The sequence below is a fragment of the Prinia subflava genome, chromosome Z (assembly GCF_021018805.1).
Source record: "Prinia subflava isolate CZ2003 ecotype Zambia chromosome Z, Cam_Psub_1.2, whole genome shotgun sequence".
NCBI classification, from domain to species: Eukaryota; Metazoa; Chordata; class Aves; order Passeriformes; family Cisticolidae; genus Prinia; species Prinia subflava.
The window spans coordinates 26,613,685-26,640,576 of record NC_086283.1 but is presented as its reverse complement, the minus strand read 5'-3'; the positions used below and the strand labels follow the sequence as shown (position 1 = coordinate 26,640,576).

General features: G+C 41.6%; 1 protein-coding gene across 10 annotated transcripts in view; it reads right to left on the bottom strand.

Moving 5' to 3' along the window:
- The window catches only part of MSH3 (mutS homolog 3), a 90,958-nt gene that overhangs the window by 59,713 nt on the left and 4,353 nt on the right, over positions 1-26,892 (bottom strand). For all 10 annotated transcript variants that reach the window (XR_010083480.1, XM_063422797.1, XM_063422796.1 and 7 more), the window contains exons 4-8: positions 25,302-25,514; positions 23,842-23,958; positions 22,953-23,070; positions 22,291-22,436; positions 21,117-21,283 (exon numbers count right to left, since the gene is read on the bottom strand). Coding sequence is in view for 9 of the 10 variants with exons in the window: in XM_063422797.1 (XP_063278867.1) it covers positions 21,117-21,283; positions 22,291-22,436; positions 22,953-23,070; positions 23,842-23,958; positions 25,302-25,514 (761 nt within the window). In the remaining variant the exon portion in view is untranslated. The remainder of the gene's footprint in view (positions 1-21,116; positions 21,284-22,290; positions 22,437-22,952; positions 23,071-23,841; positions 23,959-25,301; positions 25,515-26,892) is intronic.

The window sequence follows — 26,892 nt, the reverse complement described above, 5'->3', positions numbered from 1 at the left end:
ACCTCTGTGAAACTGCAAATAAAGCAAACCCAAACAGCAGCAAGTGCAGCCAAAATTCAGACTGAAAGAAGTGGTCTAGCACACCTGCAAGGTAGATACAAACATGCCTTCGCCAGTCATAGCAAGTATTTGCCTTATCTCTTCTTGAAGACTTCTGATGATCAAACACTTAAGCTATTATCCTATTGCTATATTTAATTATCCTTTGTATTGGAAGATTTTGTTCCATGCTGTAGACCTCAAGGGCTGGATTTCTTTTAGTCTTATTGCAGTCCAGGCAGCCAAGGATGTTATTTCTGATAATCCACTCCTGCCAGTGTATCAGCAGTTCCTCCCAGTTTAACAGCACCAGCAAACACAGCAAACTTTACAAGATGCAGCATTTCCACACTGGCTGTTTTTCCTAACTGGTTGCTGAAATGAAGACTGGATGTTGCTTTATCACGGCCATTTGCACAGCTGTTGATAAGCATTGAACAGATATGCTGGTTAAAAAAACACAAAGAAGAACACATGGTGCCCCTGCCAGCCTTGAGCACAATTACACAGCTACACAGTGAGCACTGAACCACAGGCCAGGAGAACACTCCAGTGAAAAGACACACACAAAACCTACTTGGCCTCAGGGTTTTCACTCTCTCTCACACCCCCTGGGATGTGAATTAACCAAGCACTTTGAGGAGACTGGAATTGTGCCAATGAGAGGGATTGTGTAGGTATTACAACATGGAAGTTAATAAATACCCTTTCAGCAGGGCTTTCAAACTTCACAGGAAAAAACAGACAGATTTTCTGCGTTACATTCTACATCTCCCACCTGAAAGGATCAATACATCTTTGAGACCCAGCTCTTAAAAATGAGAGCTAATTTCCACACCACATGTCCAACTAACCAGACTTGCCCCAGCATATGCTCCATGATTCTTTCCCAGCCTTTGTTTTAACTGACTGATCAAATTAAGTTTTCAGTCTTTATACTCTCTGCAAGTCCCCTCTCCTCAACCCCTTCAGAATGAGCAAACATTCTTCAAGCAAAGGAAAACACCAATACCAGTCAGCTGTCTTCTTCCTTGCCTTCTTCCCCTTGCTCCAACCCCCACCAATCATGTGCTGTAGCACATCCACCCCTTTTGGTAAATGTTGTAAAATGGTAAAACACTGCAGTGGCACAAAAATACCTCTTCAGCACTACTTCATGAGGTGATGGATGAAACCTGGAGATCTGCACATCACCTTTGAGCCAACCTTAAAAGACAGAAGGATCTTTCCACTGACCGTGAGTTAGGGACTTGAAGAAATATTTTTAAACAAAGTTATTTTATTAAATATTAACCAAATATTTTTTTAACAAAAATTTATTTTTTATTTCTATCTCTATGCTTTTATAGCAGTGACTACAGAAAAGAAAGGCCTAACAAGGTCTGCAGAGCTAATCTGTAGACTGACAAAATCAGAAAGGAAGGCTTTGGATGTATTTCACTGGATGGTTCATGCCACACCTATTTGTTTTCTAATGTTTAAACATTAACTGGTGCAATTTTCTTTAACATATTTGTCATTTTCTTCCATTTTATAACCGAACATATCCACTTCCTTAGCATAAACTCTGGAATATGATAGCTACAATCAATATATGTTGAGTGACTTCTGAAGGTATTTTTGTTTGTTAACTCTATGAACGAGAAACATTTAAAATTATTCACTAATTTAAAATTATTAGCTCAGTGATCTGCCAAGATCTTCACATATTTTAATATTTGTATTCTAGATACAGCAACATCAAATATATATATATGACATTCTGACTGAGAGTATGGACCTGATAGTTCAGATAAAGTAAAAAAAATGCAAAGTTACTGAGCGAGTGTGTGAAAAAACCTGAATTTTTATCAAGATGTATGAAAACAAAGTTTGCTGCAGAAGGTTTTCATGTATGTCCTTTGTGCAGCAAGATGATCACCAAAGGCCATTTTCCTGTGGATGCTTATTTTATCTCTCCAGCCACCAATGCCTGTTTAAGTCAGAAATCAATTCACCATCAACTTTTGTAAACATCACTCTTGTCAGAAGCTCCAAATGAGCTGCAGTTCAACTGTTCCCAGTTCTCTGAAAACAAGCCATGCTGTCAGTCCCTGAGCATGGCAGTCAGAGATCAACTCAGCCCCTCAAAGCTCCCTCACCTCCCCTGCCCAGTCCCTCTGCACCCCCTGAACTGGACACTGAGTGACCAGGGACCTTGGAGCGATGAACCCCCAGTGCCTGCTCCTGCCACACCTGGGGTTTGGCGCAGAACTGCCTCTCCTCGCAAAATAAATCACAAAAGCTGCCCAAGGACATGAGCACCACCCACAGCCAAGGATCTGAAATCAGTGTGTCCACAGACAGCTGAATAAAGGATGGGATCCTACACACACTGTAGTAAGGTAATAATGTAACTTGTGCATCCTAACCTACAGTGCTCTGCAATTCTGTTACTGGAGGGACTGATTTATCTGTCACCCTGCTGGCAAAGTGAAAAAGGATCAACACTGATGGGTTTAATTCCTCTATTGGTCTGACAATTCAATGCATCCTCTTAAAATTCATTGCTTAACAAGTGCTGCAGGAAAAATATTTAAAAGAGAGCTCTCAGTTTGATGGAAAAGTCTCTTAAGAAAAACATTTATAAAAAATGCTAGAAGCTAAAAGGAAGCAACATAAATAAAACTAATTTACAGAAACAAGATACCTAAAAAGTAATAAAATCTTTTATTGAGAATGAGCTTGCTTTAAGCACAAGAGCTAACTGCAGTTTGCTGAATAAAGCAGAAATCACTTCATTTCTGCTCTACAATTCACAATTAAACAGGCGTAAAGTGAATAAAGACTTACTGCAAAACAGAAACATCCAAACCGAGTTTTCTTAAAGCTCAGCAAGTCACCCTAAGGAAAGCAAATAACCGCAGAATTTTATCTTTCAACTACTATCCTACTGTGCCCATTCTGCTTCAGTACATTCAAATGCAGAGAACATGGGCCAAAATTTTCCCTGCACAGCCCTATATCACAACATAAGGACATCAATGATGCAGAATTTGGGAAGGTGTCTGCTCCTAAAATTTGGTATGGGATGTTTACTTCTGATGCTAAGCCCAGATCTGTAAAGCACAAATTATTTATTTAATTTTCCTGTACAATTTATTCAAACTGCTCTTTGCTCTGCATTTCCCATAGTTTATTCTGCTAGGATGACCAGTCTGTCACTGCAGGGAAAAAATGCCAGCACTGCCCAGCAGGGCAAGGCAACCTGAATGAATTAGTCCTTTCAGATATCCAAGCACATCATGTTCCCTTCCTTTATCAACACGCTTGGCAGAAACTGCATTTCCTTTACTTGTCACCACTGTGTTACCTTTGTTATCCAGCCACTCCTAGTTCAGGGGGCTCAGGTCTGAGTGTGTCTGTGGGAATGGAGAACAACCATCCCTCCTTTTTTGGTGAGTCTTGGCACAGAGCTGCAGCAGCTTCTCTGGCAAAGCCTCAGGGACATTTCCAAGCAGTTGTTCTTTTGGCACCAAGAACACACATTTTTAGAAGCCCAGCTTTTTCTGCAGTCAGAGGCAAGTACTTCCCCACACTTGCTCTGAGCAGCTGAGATGCCAGAGATGGAGACTGCTGTTGTTAAGAAAACAGCAGCACAGTCACCTTCCCTGAATATCTGACACAAATCGCTGCTGTCCATGAAAACCAAACAGAGATCACCACATGGGTGTTATCAGTATGTTATATACAACACATTACCCCACATGATCTCCAGCTTACAAAATGCCCCATCCCAAATGCCCCTGAATGCCAGAAGCTGCTGAAAAGCCCAGAAGCAACTCTGACACACTTTAATATACATATACACATATATGTGTATCTGCTTCCTCACATGCATATATACATACAAATATACATAAACAAACAGAGAAACTTGAGGAAAACTTCTTGCTTGCCTTTTTCCATCCAAACTAACAACATTTCTCAACACATTTTCTGATTTCCTCAGGAAGAACTGCATCTGAAAAGAACTCCAACTGCACTGACAAGCCCAGAGCCCAGGAATCAAGGAACGCTAAGAAAACATTATTTTAGCTTTAGGAACTCAGAGGTAAGAGCTGCCAAAGAAATGGAGTAAGGATGTTAGAGAAAAGCAAAGGGCTGTGGAGGCTCTGCATGACACTGCATCCCTTCTGTGAGGGCAGAATTAGGTAGCACAGGACAAAACAAAAGCACAGTCATATTGTAGCAGCTTCTGCACCCACAAATAGAAACCTTCTTCAGGCTTCCTCCATCTGCCTGTCTGAAGGATGGAATGAGACACATTGCACTCATGTCTTGGAAAGTAGAAAGGATCAAGAACTGCTAGGAAACTATTAGCACCTAGGAACAGTCAGGATGAGCAATAGTCAACATTGAAATAAGACAATCAGACCACATCAATTTAATTTCCCTCAGCTGCACAGGAGCTGATTCTGTGGACAGAGAAGACGCAGATCCTGTACCTGCTTGATCTCAGGGAGGTTATTACACAGTTTCACACATCCTCACAGCTGATGTGCAGAGGATGATTCACAGGGAAGTGCTCTTACAGAATGGTACAAAACAGGCTGGAGAGCAGCACTCAGGCTGGCAGCAGGGCTCCCTGTGAAATGAGGTGAGTGTTCTGCAGAGCTCCACAGCTCAGCACTGCCCTGGGAGCACTCTCTGCTCCAGTACCACTCAGAAAGGCAGTCCCAGAGAGGACAACTCCAGCCCTCTCAAACACAGTGTGAGGCTGAGGTGGCCGCAAAGAGCATTAGAAAACCCGACTCAAAATGTGACAGAGAAACTACCTAAAATGTATCCATTTTCTCCATCATCGATGGCTGTGAACAAACACATGGAGGGATAAATGAAGCCCTAACCTCTGATACAAAAGTTCTTTCCACTCCAAGCAGGCCGAGTTTACTGCACAGTGCCAGCACAGAGCAATTCCTACCCAGGAACCAGCACTGCTTACAGGGAACTGCAGGTATCAAATCACACAAGTCCTCAAAGCCAGCACAGTATCTTGCCCACACCTGCAGCAACATTTACTCTTCTCTGTGTTTTGCAGGAGCTGTACAGAACATGATGCTGGAAGGAAGCAGCTCACACTGGTTTGGTCTCATCAGAAGGCTGGACTAATCTGTCCTGTGATTGTCCCACTGCTCCTCTCCACCTGTACCCTGAAAGAGATAGGCTACAGACAGCCTGGTAAGCCAGCTGCACAGGTGTGTCCCCAAAATCAGCAGTTCCTCCACTCAGGATTACGCCAACCACCAAAAATCTCTCTCCTTGCAGGGCTTCGAACAAATTAAACAAACAAACAAAAACCCAACAACAATGAAAAATCAAACAGAAAAAAACAACCACAAACAAACAAAGGCAACAAGAATATCACAAAACAAAGCACAGGAAAACCCTGCCAAATATCTGCCATACTACATGCACACTGATAAAATAATGGTCCTTCTATTACACCCCATGATGGACAAATAGCTGCTTCTGAACCAAAGTGGGAATGAGGAAGGAGTGAGGACACAGTGCCAATTACTTATTCACGACATTTTGGGGTTATCCCTACAGGTAAATACAAGTATTTCTACATATGTGGATCTATACAACAAAGATGAAAAATGCACTAGTGACAAAGGAATGAAACCCCACACTTTTGCTGTATATTCTAAAATCAGGTGTGGAAGGCTCCTCCTCATCTCTCTTTCTTGTACCTCGCTGACAGTCATGAAACATGAACCCTACTTTTAGGATTATTTCCAAATTCCAAACCCCACTTTTTGTCCTCAAGGATGGAGCACTTCATATCCTTATGTCATCCAAGTTTTTGCCAAGTCATAAATAAAATGTTAATTATCTGCGTTCTTTCCCCTCTGATAGGGTGATTTTCCATATTTTCTTTCAGTGTGAGATTTAAACTTCATACAACAATGTACAGCTGGACAAGCAAACTATAAAAAGGGAGTAACTACTCATTTAATTCAACACCAGCTCTTACTATTGTGTCTGGTCTCAACTGCTTTGCAGCTGCAGCTCTGTGTGTTTACATCTCTACACCTACTGACTACCACAGGACCCCTCTCTGATTCTCTGTTCTTCATATTACCACTGCTGTTGTGCTTTGTAATTTAATATTCTATCCAACTTTTCCTTATACCCCTTGCTGGTGATTTTTTGAGCAAGCTCAAGCACACTCATTCGGGACACCACTTAAAACTACTTTCATTTATTTTTGAATTACCAAGCCTTTTAGAAGGCTTTTTACCAAAAGGGACCTTCTAAAAGCAAGTCTACATCACCAGACAATAGGTTGCCAGACAGAAAAGTTAAGTTCTGTATTACATATTACATAACTCAAGATTATTACCACTTTACCTTGAAGTGCTTAAAAATATTACCAATAAATTAAATAATAAGGAGAGCGAGACTAAAACAAACCAAAAAGTTCTGGAAGGGCTGAGCAAGGGAAAAGATAACAGAATAGCCTTGAAAGGATTTGTTTTGAGAATCTTAGTGATTTTGATAGTGTGGACTATCATCTTGTCCTAAACAGCAGCATTTCTACTACATCTTGAGAACCCCACAGCACCATCAGTATGTCACATAGCCTCCCAAAGTGAATGCACAGCTCATTGTTCCACAAGGACACGTGCTGTCTGATCATACTTGACCTGACTGACAGAAACACAAAATGTTCTCATTTTCAACAGCAAGAACTTCTGAGCACAAAGCACTTTTCTCCGTCTCTCCTGTAATATTTTTGCAAAGGCTTCCCACCTACCAGATCTCTCAGTGAATCTCGTACCCATTGTACTTCTGTCAAATCTCTGCCTACTGTCATCAGCACTCACCATCACCACCCCTCTCTAGCATTAAGCTGATGGAGGAAACAGTCGGTAGAAAACACCTTTTTCAAAGACATACTTTCTCTAGCAGCAGAAGTAAGAGTCTAAATTCAGTTTGAACAAAGCCAAGCTCAATGCTTAACAATATTTCCCAACTATTTTAATTATCTCCCCTTCCCTTATGCTGTGTGTGAGCACAAAAATCTCCATTTTAATTTTAACATATTTGAAATAGCAGCAGCCCTCAAAACATTGCAAGTTATGCGGGTAATGCACATACACATGCAAAACATACAGTGCTTTGTCCAAAAAACAAAAGCGTTTCCTAGGTGAGGCTGTTTAATTAAAAATTAAAAGCAGACAGCTCCAATGTAATATACTTCTGGAAAACATCTTAAATTCAAGTTAATTACTTCTTCACAGGATTAAGGAGAACCCCAAAACACAGCTGAAAGCTGCAGAACAAATCAGGCACAAAAAATCCATAATTGTTAAAAGGACACGGAGCTGCTGGACAGGATCCAGCAGAGGCCACAGAGAGGATTTGGGGTCTGGAGCATCTCTGTGCTGGGCAGAGACTGTGGGAGCTGGGCCTGGTCAGGCTGGAGAAGGGAAGGCTGAGAGGGGATCCCATCAATCCATACAAACATCTCCAAGGGGTGCCAGAGGATGGGGCCAGGCCCTGCTCAGTGGTGCCGGTGCCAGGATGAGAAGCAAAAGCCATCAAATAAACCACAGCAAGTTCCACCCCAGCAGGAGGAAGAACTTCTCTCCATGGAGGGGCAGAGCCCTGGAACAGCTGGAACAGGAGGGCCTGGAGTGTCCCTGCAGTCCCTGAGATATCCCAGCCCCAGCCGGACACGTTCCTGTGTCACTGCTCCAGGGGACCCTGCCTGGGCAGGGGCTTGGGCTGGATCAGCTCCAGAGGTTTCTTCCAACCCCAGGGGTGCTGGGATTCTGTTCTAAGGATTATTGCTGATGTAGGAATCAGATTTGCCCAGGTAAGTGGTGAAAAGATATTCTACAAGCACAGACTAACAACATGAATAGGAAGTTGAATGGAAGTCACCATCAGCTTATGAAACATCATTTCCAATGATTATATAAGAAATAACTAAGATGGTGACAGACAGGGTCCATCCAAGTCTCTGTTTTAAATCAGTCTCAGCTAACCTCCCACACTGCTACCACCATGCTACCTGCCAAGAACTGTCAGAAACATAATTCCTGTTCTTTTAATCAGCATGAATTGCTGTGGAAATTTACAAGGAGCACCAAACATCCAACACAGGCCTCACCGAGAAAGCACAATGCCTCTGCAAGCAGCAAAGCTACACCTGGATTTTCCACTCATCACTGCATTGAAATGATTTAAGTTCAGAGGATTTAGGTTCATACTCAAGAGGGAATCCAGCTGCTGTTGAGGCACTTACACACCTTCCTTTGGGCTGCAGAGACATGGAGTGCCCACAGCCTCGTTTCCAGCTATTGTGAGAGAGGCTCAGAACCTTGTACGATAAAGACAAAGAGCTACAGAACCCCACGAGAGCTGCCCTGCAGGGGGACAGGACATGCAGAGTCCCAGGGACGGCCTGGAGGAGGGGAAAGGCCAGGGAGCAGATGGCTGTGCTCTGCACACCGTGTAAGATGGGAATGGAAGAGCTGAAAGGCCACAAAAAGAGACAAAAACCACAAAAAAACCCCAAACCCAAATAAACAAAAACTAAAAAAAACCAAACAAAACAACTAAAGATAAAAATCTACCCCACTGAATCCTGTTGATAAATACTCAGGCATCATGCAAGATTACAGGCCGACTTAATCAGAAAAAGTAAAATCAAAATTAGCCCATAATATGTCAGTTTAACTTAAACACAGAAAGAAAGCATTCACATTACCTTGTTTTCAAGCTGTGCTTGAAGGTTACTACACATGGCACTCAGGCAGAAGACCTGCAATCGTTCTTTAATTCTTTGTTTATTCTAAGAAGTTTTAATAAAAAAGAGAAAAAATCCTAAATATCAGGATTTTGATAATTTTATCCAGGTATTTTTGCACAGATATTCTGAATTACTATCTTTGATAATTAACTACATTCAAAACAAGTACCTGATCTACATCTGAATCTGAAAATTCTGGATACCTGCTCCTCTGGTTATTAGCCATCATTTAAAAAAAAGTGGAAAATACATCCTCTCAGGCTGCAGAGGAAAAGAAAAACAGCATAGTGATTGCATTTCATTATTAGGGAGCTACAGCATATGTCAAATGAAGACAGACCAAGGAAATTGAATTCATTTGGCATGGAGAAATTTAAGAGGGCATCTTCTACCACCAGGAGGCATTCAGGAAAGCCTGGAGCAGATTATGGTGAGAGGTGCACAGATAAAACCAAGCAGTCTTGATTTGCATTCTCTCTCAGAAGACCAACTAAACACTCAGACAGGTGATACAGTGAAGCTGGGGGCTTCCTCTCTTTGAGCATTTTCCAAAGTGAACCAAAAATGTGTAACACCTGAGTTCCAGAAAGCTCATTCAAGCCAAATTTTCCCAAGATTTTGAGAAAAAAATATTCTAAGAAAGTGTGTAAGTCATCATCTGTGATATAAACCAGCTGCAGACCAACTGCACAAACAACACAAGGACTGGCTGCACAGTCACTGCTCCTGCAGACCCTTCTGCAGAAAAGAGGAGAGTACACAACATTTAATGGACTGCTAACACAGCCCAGTGAGCAGCCCTGGGATGGGTCTGATGCCTGGTCTGTGCTCACACCAGGCATTCAGGAGATGTGCTTGCTCCTCACCTCAGGAACCTAAGGTCTGTGCTCTGAGCAGAAAACTGAAGGATTCTCCATGCAGCAATTCCCTTAACATGTCTTTTTGTAGTGGAATTCACCCACTTATAAGGTGAGAGATACATTCTTCCCTTATCTATGGGCAAACTCCATCTGCAACAGGAACTCCAGGACACGACATTTACACCAAATATCCAACCATATTCTTTCAGCTGAGACTGTGGCACGAAGTCCCTTTTCTTTTTAGTTTTTGGCATGCGTAACTCACCGTTCACATTTCATTCTCCTCTCACGCCACTGACAGAACCACTTGAACCAACTCCAGCTGAAAGGATGATAGATTATGTAACTACTTCATCTTTCCTTTTTTTCTCTTCAATTTGGAGGCTCAACATTTGGGACGCCAGCACATTCAAGTACCCTCTACACTACAGAAATAAAAATTTTAAAGCCACAACAGGATCTTCCAGACGTCACCATCTGTAATTACAGACGTCATCAGAGACCATAAAAAACCCCAAGTATTAAACAGTTCCATCCTAAAAATCAAACCCACTGCTCTGAAGACATTTCAATAATGAATCCAAATTTGCCTTTACACATGGTCTGGACCTTGCAAAGGACCTTTTTACACTTTTCCAAGAAAGATTCAGCTGCATGATGCTCCATTGTCCCTAATGACCTGACAGCCGAATGAGGCTGGAAAATTGTATTACCATTGATTTTCTTCCAGAAATGTCTCCATCTGAGCTCTCCAGCTATGATTAAAATAAAAAGACTCCCAATTCCAAGCTCACACAGACATGCAGTGAGATGCTACCTTCAGATATAAACACAATAGGCAAAGTTTTGCTCTAACCCCACCCCTTTCCTCTTTGCTGTTACTGGAGTTATTCTCATTCAATGCTGTCAAACCATGGCAGCACTTGGAACAAAACTTCTAAGATGTGAGTAGGGGGCTGAATATAACAATAAATCCAAGCCTGAAGTGAGCAAGAAACTCCTTAGGAAGTAATCTGAATGAAAGCAAGAAAAGACAGAAAAGAGCAGGAACCTTTATTGTTACATGTGTTAACTTGACAATTAATACTGCTTTCATTCTCCACTCAAAAACCAGAAGAGGTTTCAGGGTTTTAGTAATGTGCATGCTATTTTTATTAATTCTACCTCAAACACAGATGTGGTTCTCATACATCTAATAAAAAAAAAGCCCTGCAAATAGTAGACAAATGTTGAAATAAGGCTTCAAATCCCGAGAGCTCTGTGCTAATCACCAAGAAGGCCAAGCTCTGGTTTCTGAAAGAAAGAAGCTGTTGAATTTGGTCATGATTTGCCTTGCACAATGAGAAGTGTGATTTTGACACAAAGTGTGGGTGGGTCTCTCCCCAGGAGCAGAGATTGCCTGTTTGGGGAGCTCTGCAGCTCCCAAATACCTCACAGCTGGGAAACTGGAATGTAGGATGGGTCCAGGAGCCCTCCTGACACCTGAGGACAACCCTGGCCAAGCTTAGGAACCAACCCCGTAAAACCAAAGGAAAAAAACCCTGCCCCTGCAGGAAGATCTGCTCAGCCTCAGCCCTGCTCACCCCACACACCTCAGCTCAGAAAACACTATCGAAATCTCCCTGCTAAAGCAGAATTTGGCATGGGGAACTTCTCATCTCCATCAGATAAAGAGCTTTGCGTATTTTGTAATGGTTTTAATAGAGGCTGCTGGACAGAAAACAGGATACATCTGGCTGGTCAATTAACTTGTAATTAATGTCTCATCTGATAAGCTGATACAGATTTAAGAGTCCATTAAATGTGATGAAGTGAACTTGTTAATTTTTCAACAAATCATTTCAAGCTCTCCTGTGAGATGTACAAAGATGCTTAAACACTGTCTCATCTCTAACAGAATAAATAAAAATAGAGGGTTAACAATTATACCCCCAATGTAAAATATTTTCTTCCTATGCCACATTCCTGTAATCCGAGAGTGGGATGTTTTCACCAGATATTATTATTTACCTTGATTTCCTCTTCTGTGAAAAGCTAATACAAAATAAAAAGCAAGGCAGCTCTTCTTCCCATGGGTTAAATTAGCATGCATTATAGCTGTGCACTGTGTATTCTTTATTTCCATGGATTTACCATTAAGGAGCCAACTGTAAAAAGCCACTTAGATTATTTTACAAATCGAAGAAAAAAAAAAACATTTTGAGGAAGAAGGTGAAGGCAGCTTGAGCCAAATGGTATGCTTTTAAGGAAAAAAAAATGAAAAATAATTCTAAATTGAAATTCAATTTATCTCATGTTTACACTTCAAGGGCTGGCAATAGTTCAGCTCAAAATACAGTTTTAAGTATCACAAGGCTGCACATCATCCCTGGAGAAGTGAGCCGAAAACAGAGGTGGCAGAGTTTTGTCTTTCTTCTGCCTAAGGTTTTTCAAGTCAAAAACTGAAGAAAAAGATAGTATCTTAATTCTACAGACAAATACTTACTTGAACTTACTAGATTTTGTAACTCAAGACCTAAGGAAACCGAGTAATAAATATTCTATGGTTACAGTATTAGAGGGAGGAGAGGGATAGAACAACCAAGTGAAACTGAGGTTTTTTGTCAGACAAAGGATTTTTTCTCAGAAGACACACAGCCCTCTTTTTGTTCAGTACCTGTCTTTTAAAATACAAGATGTTGTTGGCATAATTTGTCTATAAAGAATGTTCCCAACAAAATCCCAAGAATTCCTTTCACCCAGCTTAACGTGAAGCATACTGGCCTAGCTTCTGCTCATGGTCAGTGATGAGCCAGAAGTATCAGAAAATACATCCCTATTAATACACAATAATTGAGTCATATTTTTGAAATCATTCCTGTACCTGGGCTGCAGCAGAGGGACTTCAGAGCCTGCTGAGTCCTCTCTCAACAGCCAGCTCCAAATGTACCACTCTCAACACAGCCACACTCAGAACAAGTTCCCTCTCTTTCTTTAAAACACAAACAAAAAAGGATTACATTAAAAGAAAGAGGTTTCTTGGTGTTTTCTTGGTATTTCCTGCTGCAGTTCTCTATGATGCCACAAAAACTTCTGCAATGATCATATAGAAAGGGACTGTGGGAACACAGCCAACTCCTTAACCCACCAGCAGCACTCCAAAGCTGCCAGAGAAACTCCATTCTGGGACTCCCCTCCTCAGTACATTAAAAACCAAATGTGTTACTCTGCAATTGATAACATCTGACAGTATGCTAATTATATACCACAGGATGATTAATTAATAGAGTGAGTAGTTTCCCCTCTGCCATGGCTCACAAAATTACATCATGTCTTTGAGTATTGAACAGCAGATTCAACAATAAGCATTCCAAAATACAACTTAATTGAAGTTAATTACAAGAGCATTTGATGATGGTATTTATGAAAGCATTTCTTTGCTTAGACAACGCAAAGGCACTGGCATTCGGATTCTGGTGCCAGGTCAGGTGTGTGCTCTGACTCTGGTGGGGTCTAAAAGCTGGGCCACGTGTAATTTCTCACACCCAGACTGCTTTGTCACGCAGGGCTATTTTCACCTAGATTAACTCAAAGCACCAATCCCAGTGTTGCATTTCAGAGACAAACCAAGATGGGTTTTTTTCTCTAAGCCATGAGGAATAACAAGTGCACTGTTTTGGCATTATACACAGGATGCTTTATGGTAAGACTTAACTTCTGCACTTCAAGATGCAAATTCATGTGCTATCTTTTCAGACAATTATAACAGCTTAATAAATCAGTTAATGCTCTATGTAAGGATTTTTGACAGCTACACAACTGTTTCCCTTAAATTAAAGGGTTTTTTCACCCTCTTCCTAGCTCACTTTCTCTCAAATTAGTATGTTTTTCTTTTTTCTTTTTTTTTCTCTATTTTTAATCACAAATACAGCACTGCCTTGGAAATGGATTTGATGGATGGACTGTTCAAGAATCAGGAATCAGTTGGTTGTGCACATCCAGAGGGCAGTGGTCAAAAGCTGAGTCTCAGGAGACATCAGTGTCCAGTGGTGTCCCTCAGGGGTCTGTGCTGGCACCAGTGTGATTCAATATCTGCATTGATGACAGAGACAGAGGCACCCAGGGCACCCCCAGCAGGTCACACCAAGCTGAGGCTCCAGTGACACCCCTGAGGGACAGGATGACATCCAGAAGGACCTGGACATCCCCAGGAGTGGCCCACAGGGATCTCAGGAGGTTTAACCAGGCCAGGGGCTGGATGCAGGCTGGGGCTGAGCAGATGGAGCAGCCCTGGAGGAGCCCTGGGGGTGCTGTGGGGCAGAGCTGCGACCCCAAACCCCTGTGCTGGGCTGAGCCCCAGTGTGGGCAGCAGGGCAGGGGGGATTCTGCCCCTCTGCCCCCTCAGCTGAGACCCCACTGCAGAGCTGCCCCAGCCCCGGGGCCCCCAGCACAGGAAGGAGCTGGAGCTGCTGGAGCCAGGCCAGAGGAGGCTCCAGGATGAGCAGAGGGATGGAGCAGCTCTGCTGGCAGGAAAGGCTGGCATTGTTCAGCCTGCACAGGAGAAGCTTTGGGCTGATCTCACTGTGGCCTTTCAGTTCTTAAAGGGGGCCTATAAGGAAGCTGGGGACAAAATTTTCAGTATGGTCTGTTGAAACATGGCAAAGGGTGATGCTTTTCAACTGAAAAAAAGTAGATTTGGACTGGATATAAGAAATGAGTATTTTGCCATGAGGGTGGCGAGGCCCTGGCACAGGCTGCCCAAGAAGAGATGGTAGATGCCCCGTCCCTGGAGACATTCAAGGTCAGGCTGACAGAGCTCCAACCCACCTGGTGTACCTGCAGCAGGGAGGGTGATCTAGATGACCTACAAAACTCCCTTCCAACCCAAAGGCTTCTATGGTTATATGAACACCACCTTGCTCTTCTCAGTGTCCTCCTGGTTCTTCCTCAAGCCCTGACAAGACCTGTTTAGTAAAAAGGAAGATGCACAGCCACAAATCAATAGAAGGCATGCAGTGAAATGGCAGGTGGCTGTCCAAGAAGCTGTCCAGAAAAGTTATCCTTCCTTTCCATACCCCTGCACTACCCAGGGCACATGACAGATGAAGCAGGATGGAGGGGTGTCGCTTGTACCCTCCTCCAGGCTGTACCTGCTGATTCTCTCTCCACCTGAAGGTCCCCTCAGCCACACCTCTGCAGAGGGGCCTGTTGCAGCAGGACAGTGTCAGGCTGCCAGGAATGCCTGGAATCTGGCTGGAAATGGGGACAAGGACACCCAAGACACATAAACAGAAGGGCAGAGACAGGAGGAAGTGGCAAAGACTCCAGAAAGCAGTAGCATAGTTGTAAAACAAGAGGCAGGAGGGATGGAGGGGCAGTTATCTTTCACCTGACAGAAGCCAGTCAGACAGGTACAATGAAAAGCAGGAATACATTCAAAAATATTTGCTAGAAAATGGTCTTAAGTATATCTATCTCCCTCTGTAGAAAGTCTTTTACATAAACTGAAATCAAGTGTCTTACACAAAATCTTTTTGTTTTTAAAAATACTGTGGTGCTAGGTAATAAGAAGCTAGTTACTACAGCAGTGATTTCAAATTCTTTGCTAAGAACCCAAAAAATATTCACATGAATTTTGAACATCTAACATTTGTACTATTCCAAATTCCCAGAGGAAGCGTCCATGCCTAAAGCACACTCCTCACGAGTCTAATTTACCAACAGTCTCTTACCTCTGCCATACACAGAAAAGAACATCTGTTAAAAGAGACAAACATTGTCAGTCAAGCACAAAATTAAACTGCTAAAGACAGCCCGAAAGATAAATCTTGTTCCTTTCTGCAGTTCAGCAGATTGATGGTACATAAAAACCCACTTCAGTTTCATTCCCTTCAAAATTAAGCAATTACATTCTGGGTTTGTGAAAAACAAATAAATTCATGGCCTCTCTTCCCCAGCTCAGGAGGGGCTGGGAACCACGGCTACATGAGCATTACTCTCCTCACTCCGTATCACTGCTACCTGCATGTCAAACATGCAGATAGCCTCGGTCCTCCTCTCTTCCATACCGTCTCATCGACATCACTGCCTAGATTAAAACTGCTGAATTTCTAACTCCTGGCACTAACAATTAGGGCAGGAAATGGGGGGAAAAAATAATGTCTGATAAGTTAACACACCCAAGGCGTGTTAACTAGTGCCAGCACAGACCCCTGAGGGACACCACTGGACCTGGATGTTAACACCTCAACGCCAAGGTTTCACAGGCAGAGTTATGTCCCAAGTTAGCTTCAAAGCTGAATAAACTATGAAAAATAAGTCCTTATTAAAACAAAACACTAGGACTTTAACAAATATGCCAGCATTCATAGACTGTTAAAAAATTTAAACTTGAACACCAGTTTTAAGAACTTAAGAGTCATACTCCATTTGAACATGCAGAAAATCACAGTGTATGAATATATACTGAGAGAAAAAACAAGCAACCTCAGAATCAGAGAGGACAAAAAAAGTACCATAACTTACAGGTCACCTCCTACAGTTTATGATCTGTCCAGTAATAATAAATCAAACAGTTGCCAAACCATGCAAAAACAGCTTTAAAGTTTTATTTTTCCTGCTTCTGTTTATAAGGTGGGGGGGGGTTTCCTACATAAAAAGTTAATTTCTTGATACCAAGAAACTGGACAAGCATCAAGCTCAAGATTTACCTATTCCTTACTTAATGATTTCTATCTCAAATGGAGAGGAGGAAAAAATCCAAACCCATGAATATTACTCATCAGTGCAAAAATGCCACAAGTACAGCTGCTGAATATAGCATGTTTTCTGTGTTTTGCAGTCACATGAGAAATAATGCACCTTTGAACCAGGTCTGAGTGTGAAGAAGCTCATCAGAGCTTTGGCCTGGGGAGAAATTTACAAATGCACACGGGCTGGGCAAGGCAAGGCAAGGCCTGCAAAGGCCAGCTGTTGCTGTAAAAAGCAATGCTAACATTTTTCATCTACTTTATCACCCAGGGCAAGAATAGTGCATTGCACTGCATTTGGACATAGGGCTTTGCAATTGCCCCTTCATGCCCCTGCAGCAACAATTCCCTGCACATGCATGGCGGGACAGTAATTCCACCTAGAGGACGTCCCAAACTGTGAGGGGCAGTCAGACAGGTGTGGCAAATAAATACAATTTAGTCATAAGCAATTTGCCAAATAAGATGTAAGCCCGACACTTCCCTCACCTGTAATGCCACAGGAGACAATAATGAATGCCAGTATTGGGAATAGCAGCATATCCTGACTGAGACAGGATTAAACTCCCAAAAAACACCATCCAGCAACTCTTCCAGGTTACTGCATAATGTGGTAATACTGTAGCAGAATTTTTCCCCCGTCCCATCAAAAGGAGAGAGTTCTGACATGAACACTCCAAGCAGCTGCCTGCACAGACCACAGGCTGAATTCAGTGCAAAACACCTCTTTGGTCAGTAAACATCTGTTCACTGATGAATTTGGGGTTTGTATTTACAGGAAACAGCTCACATACTGATTTTGTACTTTAGTTGCTTTTTTGTTCCCTGCTGCAAATTTAACTGCTTTTAACTTCCATTGACACAAAACATTCTCAAGATGTTTGTCACAGCTTGCCTTTCACTTAAAAATCCATGGGAACATTACAAGCTATAAAGACCATGAAACCACTGCTTTTTAGGATCACCAGCCGTTTGGTCACTCTTCACTCCTCTGTTCTACCATTTAATGTGCAATGCTGTTTACTCTCATTTGTAACACTTTGGGGTCTTGTTTTTGCCACTACAACCCTCCCTGTCCTTGTTCACCTACAAACCTCAGGACTTGAGCTATGTTAATAAATGCACATGCCCTTCACAGAAAAAAAAAAAAATCCTCAGCATTAACTATGTGAATGTATCCTCCGATCTGAGCAATCAGCATTGGGGGTGGGTCACATATAAAGACTCACAAAAGTAAAAGCATTTTAACACAGTTACAAGTCAAAGTTCATTCCAACTGAGTTTCTACTTGACTGATGACATTAAATCCATAACTGCCCATGAGAGCAATTAGCACTGGACAGCATCATTCACCAAATATAATAAATCCACTACAGCTCACTCCAAGAGACCACAACAGAAACTGGAGAGGAACAAACCTGCAGAGACCTCACCCAATATGCTTAAAAGCAGAGTCCACTGCTAAATCAGAGGGCTATTAGCACTGCACTTAGCAGAAAGAGCTTGAAATTATATTTGCAAAGGTCCTGAAAAACAAATTTAAAAAGGCTTGTGTTGAACATAATGATGGAAGTTCAGCTACTTGAGGCATTCCATCATGCCTGGAGAGGGAGGATGCATTTGGTTCTCAACGGGTCTGAAAGAGAAGGGAATTCCAAGTAATCAACTCTAAGCCAAAGGCTACTGCAATACTCAGGAAAGCGCAGAAAACTGAACCCCATACTCAGAACCTTAGAAACCTCACAGGGCAACAAGCTGCAGACTACCTGGTGCCTAAACCAAACAGTGCAGACCTGGGTGAAATGCCTTGGGTTAAAAGTTACTTGTAGTCAGTGTGTTTTCACAGGGTGTCCAAGAATGCTACAGAATAATACATCACAAAAAGGGGACAAATGGAAAAAAGAGGAACAACACAGCACTCAGAAGATGCGCTGAATTTTTCAATGAAACAAGGAAGGGGCAATATCAGAGGAGCAAAACTATCCCAAAGGAGCCTCAAAGACAATGTCATGAGACCAATACAGGCCAGATTTTAAAGGAGCCAACATGTTAAGAAGGGTGGGTGTTCACCCTTGACTAGAAAGAACTTGGAGTACAAAACACTGTGTTTGTCGGAAAAAATATAAGTCTTTTCTGAAGGCAAGACTTCTTCTTTGTTTTCTAGAAAGAAGGAAACTAAAACCATGAAAAGATTTTGCTCTAGGCGGGTCAGCACTTGCAAATAGATGTTAATAACAGTTTGGGAACAGCACAGTACCCACCAGAACAGCTTGTCCTGAACCAGTTCTTGTAACCTACTTTTAATATAAGCTTTGCTTTTGAGGGAAGGCTCTTCACTGGCCCGCAGCTCAGTGTGCTTGAATAGTATTTTCTAGTCATTAAATCCACCCTAGAATAGTAAAGAATAATAATTAAAAAAAAAAAACCTCACAGAAACTGAAGGGAAGCACTCAGACTTTCAACTCTTGTCAGTGTAATGGGGCACTGAACCAGCTTAGGGCTCCTCTCATAAAGCTGCAGTGCTTTACCTTGGCTCAATATTTTATTTCATTCTTTAGGTAACCATAAGCACAGTTTTCTGCTGTCCACATCATCTTGCTCACTCAGTGCCAAGCTTTAGTAAGCAACATCCAACACCAAATCACCCCTGCTGCAATTCCTAACACTACACAGGAGGAGCAGAAAATCCTCTCCTCTCCTCTCCTCTCCTCTCCTCTCCTCTCCTCTCCTCTCCTCTCCTCTCCTCTCCTCTCCTCTCCTCTCCTCTCCTCTCCTCTCCTCTCCTCTCCTCTCCTCTCCTCTCCTCTCCTCTCCTCTCCTCTCCTCTCCTCTCCTCTCCTCTCCTCTCCTCTCCTCTCCTCTCCTCTCCTCTCCTCTCCTCTCCTCTCCTCTCCTCTCCTCTCCTCTCCTCTCCTCTCCTCTCCTCTCCTCTCCTCTCCTCTCCTCTCCTCTCCTCTCCTCTCCTCTCCTCTCCTCTCCTCTCCTCTCCTCTCCTCTCCTCTCCTCTCCTCTCCTCTCCTCTCCTCTCCTCTCCTCTCCTCTCCTCTCCTCTCCTCTCCTCTCCCAACCTCTCCTCTCCTCTCCCAACCTCTCCTCTCCTCTCCCAACCTCTCCTCTCCGAACCTCTCCTCTCCCAACCTCTCCCAACCTCTCCCAACCTCTCCTCTCCTCTCCCAACCTCTCCTCTCCTCTCCCAACCTCTCCTCTCCTCTCCCAACCTCCCCCTATTTTTATGTCTCATCTTCCCCGTTTTCATAATTTCAGTGGTTTTCTGCTGAATCCCTAACCTACAAAGAGATGTAGTCAGAAAGGTCTTCAAAAAATTATGGGAATGAAACTTTTTACAGCTCATGGAAGATTCTCAACAAGAGGTTTTAGAAAAGAGCTGCTAAAGGATGAAATCACCAGGTACTGGGCCAATAAGCAACCTGGATAATACAGACATCTCAACATGCATTAAAATGAAATTACTGCTGTACAAAAGAAACGGTACAAAAACAAACCTAACTAAAAGCACAAGAAAGCAGCATACTGAAACCACTTAAATTACTATGAAATACTTCAGGGCCCTCTAGTGGCTTAATCTCTGGTACAAGAAAAATATCCACGAAGAATTGTTTTTAAAATAAGGCTACTGAGGTGTATTGCAATAATGTGTTCTATTTTTGTCAATCTCATGTAATTAAGGGCATTTGGGCTGGAAAACTGCCTCGCAAATTACCAGAAAGGTGAAAAAACTACAAACTAATCCCTGTTCACAAAATCAGCTAATGGGTAGCATTTTTTGTCTTCATAAAAATGAGCAGTCATTAGCATTCTCAACTGTGCACAACCAAAAAAAACACAAAGGAAATGGAAAAAAAATCACAACGCCTCACCCAAACTCACACCAGAATGACTACTTCACTCAAAATTGAAATGTCAAGCTCTAAACTAGCTCTCTACAGCCCAAAACTGTATGGTTAAAAAGAAATAATGAAAAACAGATGTTTCCTCAAAAAAATTGCATCTGCAAGATTTCATCCCCTCTGCTCAGAAGACTGCTTCATCCTTCATCTATCACCCTAAAAATCTCATCCTACTCTGGCTTTACTACACAGCAAAACTGATACAGAAAACAGGTAACAAATTTCCTCTCAAAATATGCCAAGAGACCTCAAAGCAAAGATGATCAGTCACAATACTTCCAGTCCCAAGTCCAGGATGCTGTAATAGGACAAATGGGATGAAATAGCAGTTGCAAAGGTTTTCTACACCTATCTATACTAACATAAAAGGAAGTCTCATGTCTTTTAGAGACCACAAAACTATGACAAATGGGAAAAAAAGCCACATAACACCTCATTTAGATCTGAAAGGTAAGTGCATGAGCTTGGAAATTATTCCAGCAGATCCTGTGATCATGAGTGTGGTGGCAGGACCATGACAATGACAATGTTAAAGTGCACAAATCTATCGCAGGCCAGAGACAGAAGCCATGAACTTCAGTCTAAACACAACTTGGAAGCAAGTGCCCAGAACTCAGTGGGATTTGGGAAGTTCTGAACTCAAGAGCAAACTGCAGTCACTTGGAAAATGGCCATGACAGAACGACACATCCATACCTGCTTCCTGCTGGATCTCAGCTCCACCAGTGGCTCTGGGAAAGTGAACCCCAAACAACAAACCCCCCACAGAACTCACCTCATGGAGGTTATACTGTGGATGAGCTTTTCAGATTGATCTGACAGCCTAGATGGAAGAATTATTTCAACTGGCTGCAGGCGCAGAACCCGACTCTCCAGCTCCGAGCGGGAAGAACAGTCCCGAAAACTGTCAAAAATTACTTCTCCTGTAGTTGGCTGGATTGCCTGCCAAACAAAAATATATACACATATATCCACTGAATATTCACATTTTCAGGGACTGTTTCAATGGCTCAAACTGTTAACCAGAAAGAAAATCTATGGTGTAAAATTATACAGCACCTCCACACACACACAGTGAAAGTGGCAGATCAAAAAACCTGAATCTGCTTTTTTTTCCAACCCATGATACAACAATAACTTCAAAACACTAACAGAACTTTGTTTTGGTAAGTGACAACAATACCTTACAAATGTAAATGTGCTCTTGTTGTTACCAGTCCATCACTGTTTAATTTTTAATACCAGACAAATCTATAAATTGAAGTCTGTGAAATGCACATGTAATTCAAACTGGAATTTGAACACTTGCTTTTGTTGTTCTCTCCTAGCAGCAGCATGACATTCAAACAGAGACATAATCAAGATACTTTTAACTTAATTCATTGCCAGCTGACTGGGCTTCAGTTATCACTGTGTTCTGCTGGTTAAACAGTACTGGGTTTAATCTCCACCACAAAAGACAAATACAAATCTGTAGTGTAAGTGGTAAAAAATCCTAAGCCTCTTCCTCTAAAGAACGGTATTTTGTAGAGGAAAAAAGTACTCACAAGCTTTAAAATACTAATCCTAAAAATGTTTAAACATTGAAATTTGAAGAGTATCTGAACTAATGATTTCCCTAATGTATTTGGCTAACATACTAATATGTTTTCAAGTGAAACAACAGCAAAACCAGTTTGATAAATGTTCAACTATCAACTCCATACCTTTTCTGCAGTTTTCAGATATAAAGCCGTAACAGTTTACATACAGATATCTTACCAAAAGTGCCTCTTTTTTGCAAAAAAAAAAAAAAAATCAATTCCTACTCCCCCACAAAATAAAATCTGAAAGACAGAACAGTCATGAATTTAACAAGGTAGCCACCCACCTCCCCAGGAAAAAAACAAAACACACAACAAGACAACCCCAGAGACCCTAAAATACTGACTCCTGAGAAACTAACTTACCATAATGCCTGTAACAATGTCACCTTTTTTCCTGTCTTTCAGGTTGTCTCCATTTTCACAGATGCAGAGGAGGTAGTTATCAGGAACATCTGCTGTTACCTCTTCAACATCTACAGAATCATCCAGCTTCAACAAAGGATTCACATGTCACAAATGTTAAAAAAAACAGTACACAGATTCGGGTGGACTATTCACAGGTCTTCCCAGATCTAAGTCTTGTACTCTCAAACATTATTTTAACAATCTTTTCAGCTTTTGGTATCTAGTAAGTTTGAGAAACTAAATTAAAACCGTACAGTAGATAAGATAGGATAGAGGAAAACAAAAAATGGAAGAAAAGAAATTAAATTCGTTGGTTAAAACATGTTTCTCTCTCATTTTAACATTTTCTAGGAAAGACCTGCAGGACAGTGCAGATTTGCTAAGTCCACTCCATGACTTCAGAAAGCAACTACAGTAAACACAACAAACCTATTGCCCTGAGGAGATTAAATTGTAAAGACAGCAAGATGTTTTACCACAACATAAAATTAAAGAAATTTTATTTCCTACTGCCACTCTTATGTCAGCCACTAGCTGCTCATGATCCATATCCTGGTGATAACACTAGAATCAAGACTCCCAAAGGTTAGTCTGAAACCAAGTTTATTTGAAAAGGATATCTTCTCCAATAAGTGTAGACTTAGTGTAGAGGGCAGTCAGCTTACGGCTGAAGAGAGAGCTTTTATTTTCTCCAGCAGCTTTCAGTGCTGCAGTTTCCATTTGTTTTATTACTCCAACCTACAAGCAGACAAACAAGAAACAAAGTTAGATCTCTGGTAATAAATTGTTACTTTTATTATTCTATATATACGGTAATCTTTTAAGATGTGCAAACAACAAATACATAATTTAAGCTGGAATACATCATCAACAGAGAGGGCTCCCACATCAGTCCTACTAATGAGATTATAAGGCACAGCTTTTCTTGACCTTTTCCTACTCCTGACTGCTCTCTGAACTTCTGTACCTGTGCTTCTCATTCTATTTTGCAACAATTTAGCTGGACGTCACTGCTTATTAGAGAACGGCTGCTTGCGTCCAATATAGAATCAACAAGTCCTTTTCTTAGAAAAGGAAGCAAAAAAAGAGGTTATCATCAGAAAGTCACAGAATTACAAGGATCCAGAACAGGAAGGAACAGAGAAAAAAAAAATGGGCTGGGATAAGAAAAACAAGGATGTGAGGAACAACAAAACACAGAGAGAATATGTACATATCTCCTTATTAAATGCAAAAACTTGATACAGAAACACTGAGAAAAATAATTGTTTTGGAAGCGTCACAATCAAAAAATTGTTTCTGAAAAAATGAAGATACTTCTCTGAATCTGCTAATGGTTCGTGACATCCCCAGCACAGAGAAACTGAAACAAAGGGAAGATGCCCATTTCTGCTGCCGGAAGCAGTGATAACGAGCTGCCCACTTCTCAGCTGAAACCAGGTTCTGGTACAAGCAGTGCAAGTTCTCTCAGCGCTGGCCTGTACTCAATTAGCAGGAGTCAGGGGTAACCTTGTGTCCCTTGGCTACGAGGCGGCGCACGTGGACGAAGAGCCGGTGGCTGGGGATGCTGGCAGTCATGAAGTTGTGATCCAGGTGACAGTAAATGTTCAGCTCTTTAGCTGCAATCTGCAACAAGAGTCAGCCACAGGGTCACAATGTCATTTAAGAAGGTAAGGAGCTTATCTCTACGACAACAGTGATGCACAGATACAATTAAAACCTCAGTGACAAAGGAAAAACATTCCAGGAGAAAGCCTGGAGGGGCCCCTCCACCTTCCTGTCCCAGGATTGCCATGAACAGGGGATTCACTATCACAGGCTGCAGGTGTCAGGTTTTAAGGCTGCACCTTGATCTTTACCACTGTGAGGTAAACCACCCACACTGCACACACAGAGTCTGAAACACAGCTCAGCAAAAGGTCAAATGATTTTCACACCACTAAAAATGCAGCAGGAATGGAAGTATTCAGTTTGTGTTAATAAAGACAGGATTAACCTGGCCAATCAATTAAAATACTGAAAAATCAATATTGAACAGCAGTGGAAACTAAATACTTAATAAAAAAGAGTAACAACGCTTACTAAAAGATGACATTATCATGTGTGATTCGTATTGCTTTTTTGTCCCTTAGCAAAAAGGCAGGTGTTCTGACCAGAGAATGTGGTGTTAGGCAGGACCCACAGGCAAACACTGACCCGTCCATACCCATCAGCATATTTCTATTTCTGGACTCTAAGTACAACAGCAAATGAGCAGACAAATTACACAGCACAAATATGATGGGGAAAATGAATACCCAGTAACCAAGCAACATTTCTCACTGGTCTCAAGTGTGGAAATAGCACCAAACAAAGGTTGGTAGCAACAACTTCGGGACAAATCATTAAAAAAAGCATTATGAAACATTTACAAACCATCACATTAAAATTATGTTTGTTATATAGTCCTTTTCAGTTCCTACAGATCTGCCATGTGTAGGTGCCACATCTAGGCATGCATTCAGGATGCTCTCTGCACCCAGGCTACACTTGATATATTCATCTTTTTTAACATAACTTGCTCCACTGCCTTTCAATCTGAAAGATTCCTAAAGGCATACAGTTGTATATTGGATATATATTATAGTAGAGTTCTATATATATGATATACAATTCACCTGAAAGTTTTTCAGCTTTAACTCTGACAAAAAGTTATTCCAGAAACTCATCTTTAATTCTCAGTACAAAACAGCAAGCACTATCATGTGGTTACAAAATAATAAATGCCATTTTGGCAAAAAAATGTGTGTATAATGGATAGTCTTGAATTCCACCATGCAGAGATTTTTCATCCTAATTTCAAGTAACAAAACAAAACAAAATACCTCTTAAAACTTATGCCCCCAAAGAAGTCCCCCTTCCAGAACTGGCCATAGACCTAGGATACCAGCATAATGCAAGTAGCTTTCCAAAATCTTCAATAAAATTACCTCTGCATCTTGTCCAAAAAAACGGTATTTGTATCCACATTCCACACACAAAACAGTATCTTTATACTTTTTCTTCATTTCTATGAATTGGAGTTCTAGTGGAGTGTAAATGCTTTTCGTTCTTTTATTAAGATTTGTATCTGAAGAATTTTGAGAATTTTCATAAGACTTAACAGATGCAGAAAACTGACTAAGATTACATTGTAACTCCTCCTGTAAATAAAAGGCAGAAAAGATTAATTAGGAATCATCGATCAAATCAATTATCCCCTTCTTGGTTTGCAGTGACCACAGAGCCAAAGACTGTTCTTGCATTGAAGAGCCCCCAAGCTGCACCACAACTATTGAAGCAGGATATACAGAATACAGTATATTTGGAATGAAAAGTAATTAAAAAGCCATGAAAGTCAAAGTTAGTTAGTCCTCAGACAGCTGAGGGGAAACCAGAACCCTATTGTATCATAAGCTCTCAAAGCACAGACCAAGACAATGCAGGTTGCAAAGACTGGGCAATCTAAACTGGCCATATATCAAAATAAGGATGAATTACTGCTCCAGTTTACAGGGGGCAACTCCAGCATGAAGAGATTAATGATGTTCCAAAAATCCACAGTAAATCAAGAAATAAATCAATTTGAGTTTCAGTTCCCTGTCTCAGCCACCAAAACTGTACTCCTTCTCCAGTCTTCACTTCCTCCCTAAGTTCAGCAAATCTCTCAGAATAACTTAAACACTGAAAACCTACACTACAGATTCTAAAACCTCTAAATATGAAAGGCTTTGAGCCCACTCTGTCTGCAGTTTATCATTTACAATGACATTATGCAGCCTATTCTTGACAAGCAACTTCAGCTCTACCACACTGCGTTGTTCTCTATTGTCAGCAGAGTGATGGGTTGAGAAGTGCAGAGGAAAATGCTGGAAAGTGTTTTCTGTACAGCAAAGTCCCTCCTCACTTATATCACAAGATCAAGTACAGATAATAATGGTTAAAAAAAATACAAAGACAACATCCTCCAGAAATTTTTAAAGCATATTGCTATTCAAAACACAATTGATCAGGTTATAGTGTAAATTCTGTACCTGCAAATAAATCAAATAAACATCCATTTCTACCAAGGGCCCCCATTCAGATCACAAGAAACGAAGTGAACAGACTGTTTAGCAGCAATGGTAATTCAGAAAAAACACAGAGAGATAGCTTAAATCATACACACGGCTCATGGGAATGTACAAAGGGTGCAGTCAGAGAACAGGCAGGGAAAAACAGCTCTTAGCTGTAACTGCAAAATCCCCACAACTGCACACCATTAAGCAAGAGAACCTAGCTCAGTACAAATAAAGCTGCACTGCACCCAGAACTTGTGTGGCCTCAGGAGCTCAGGTGTCTCTGCTGCAAAATCTCCAGCCCACAGGCCCAGCGGTCTTCGGTCCAAGGCCTGTGCCAGCCAAACAGGATGACCTTGTCCCATTTCACATGAAATTATCGTGACAAAGCATGTGAAATAAGGGCATGAAACAAGGCAAAAGGAGTAAAACAAACACAAAAGCTGACTTGTTGAGGTGGTCCTAAGTTAGCAGCTGGAGGAAG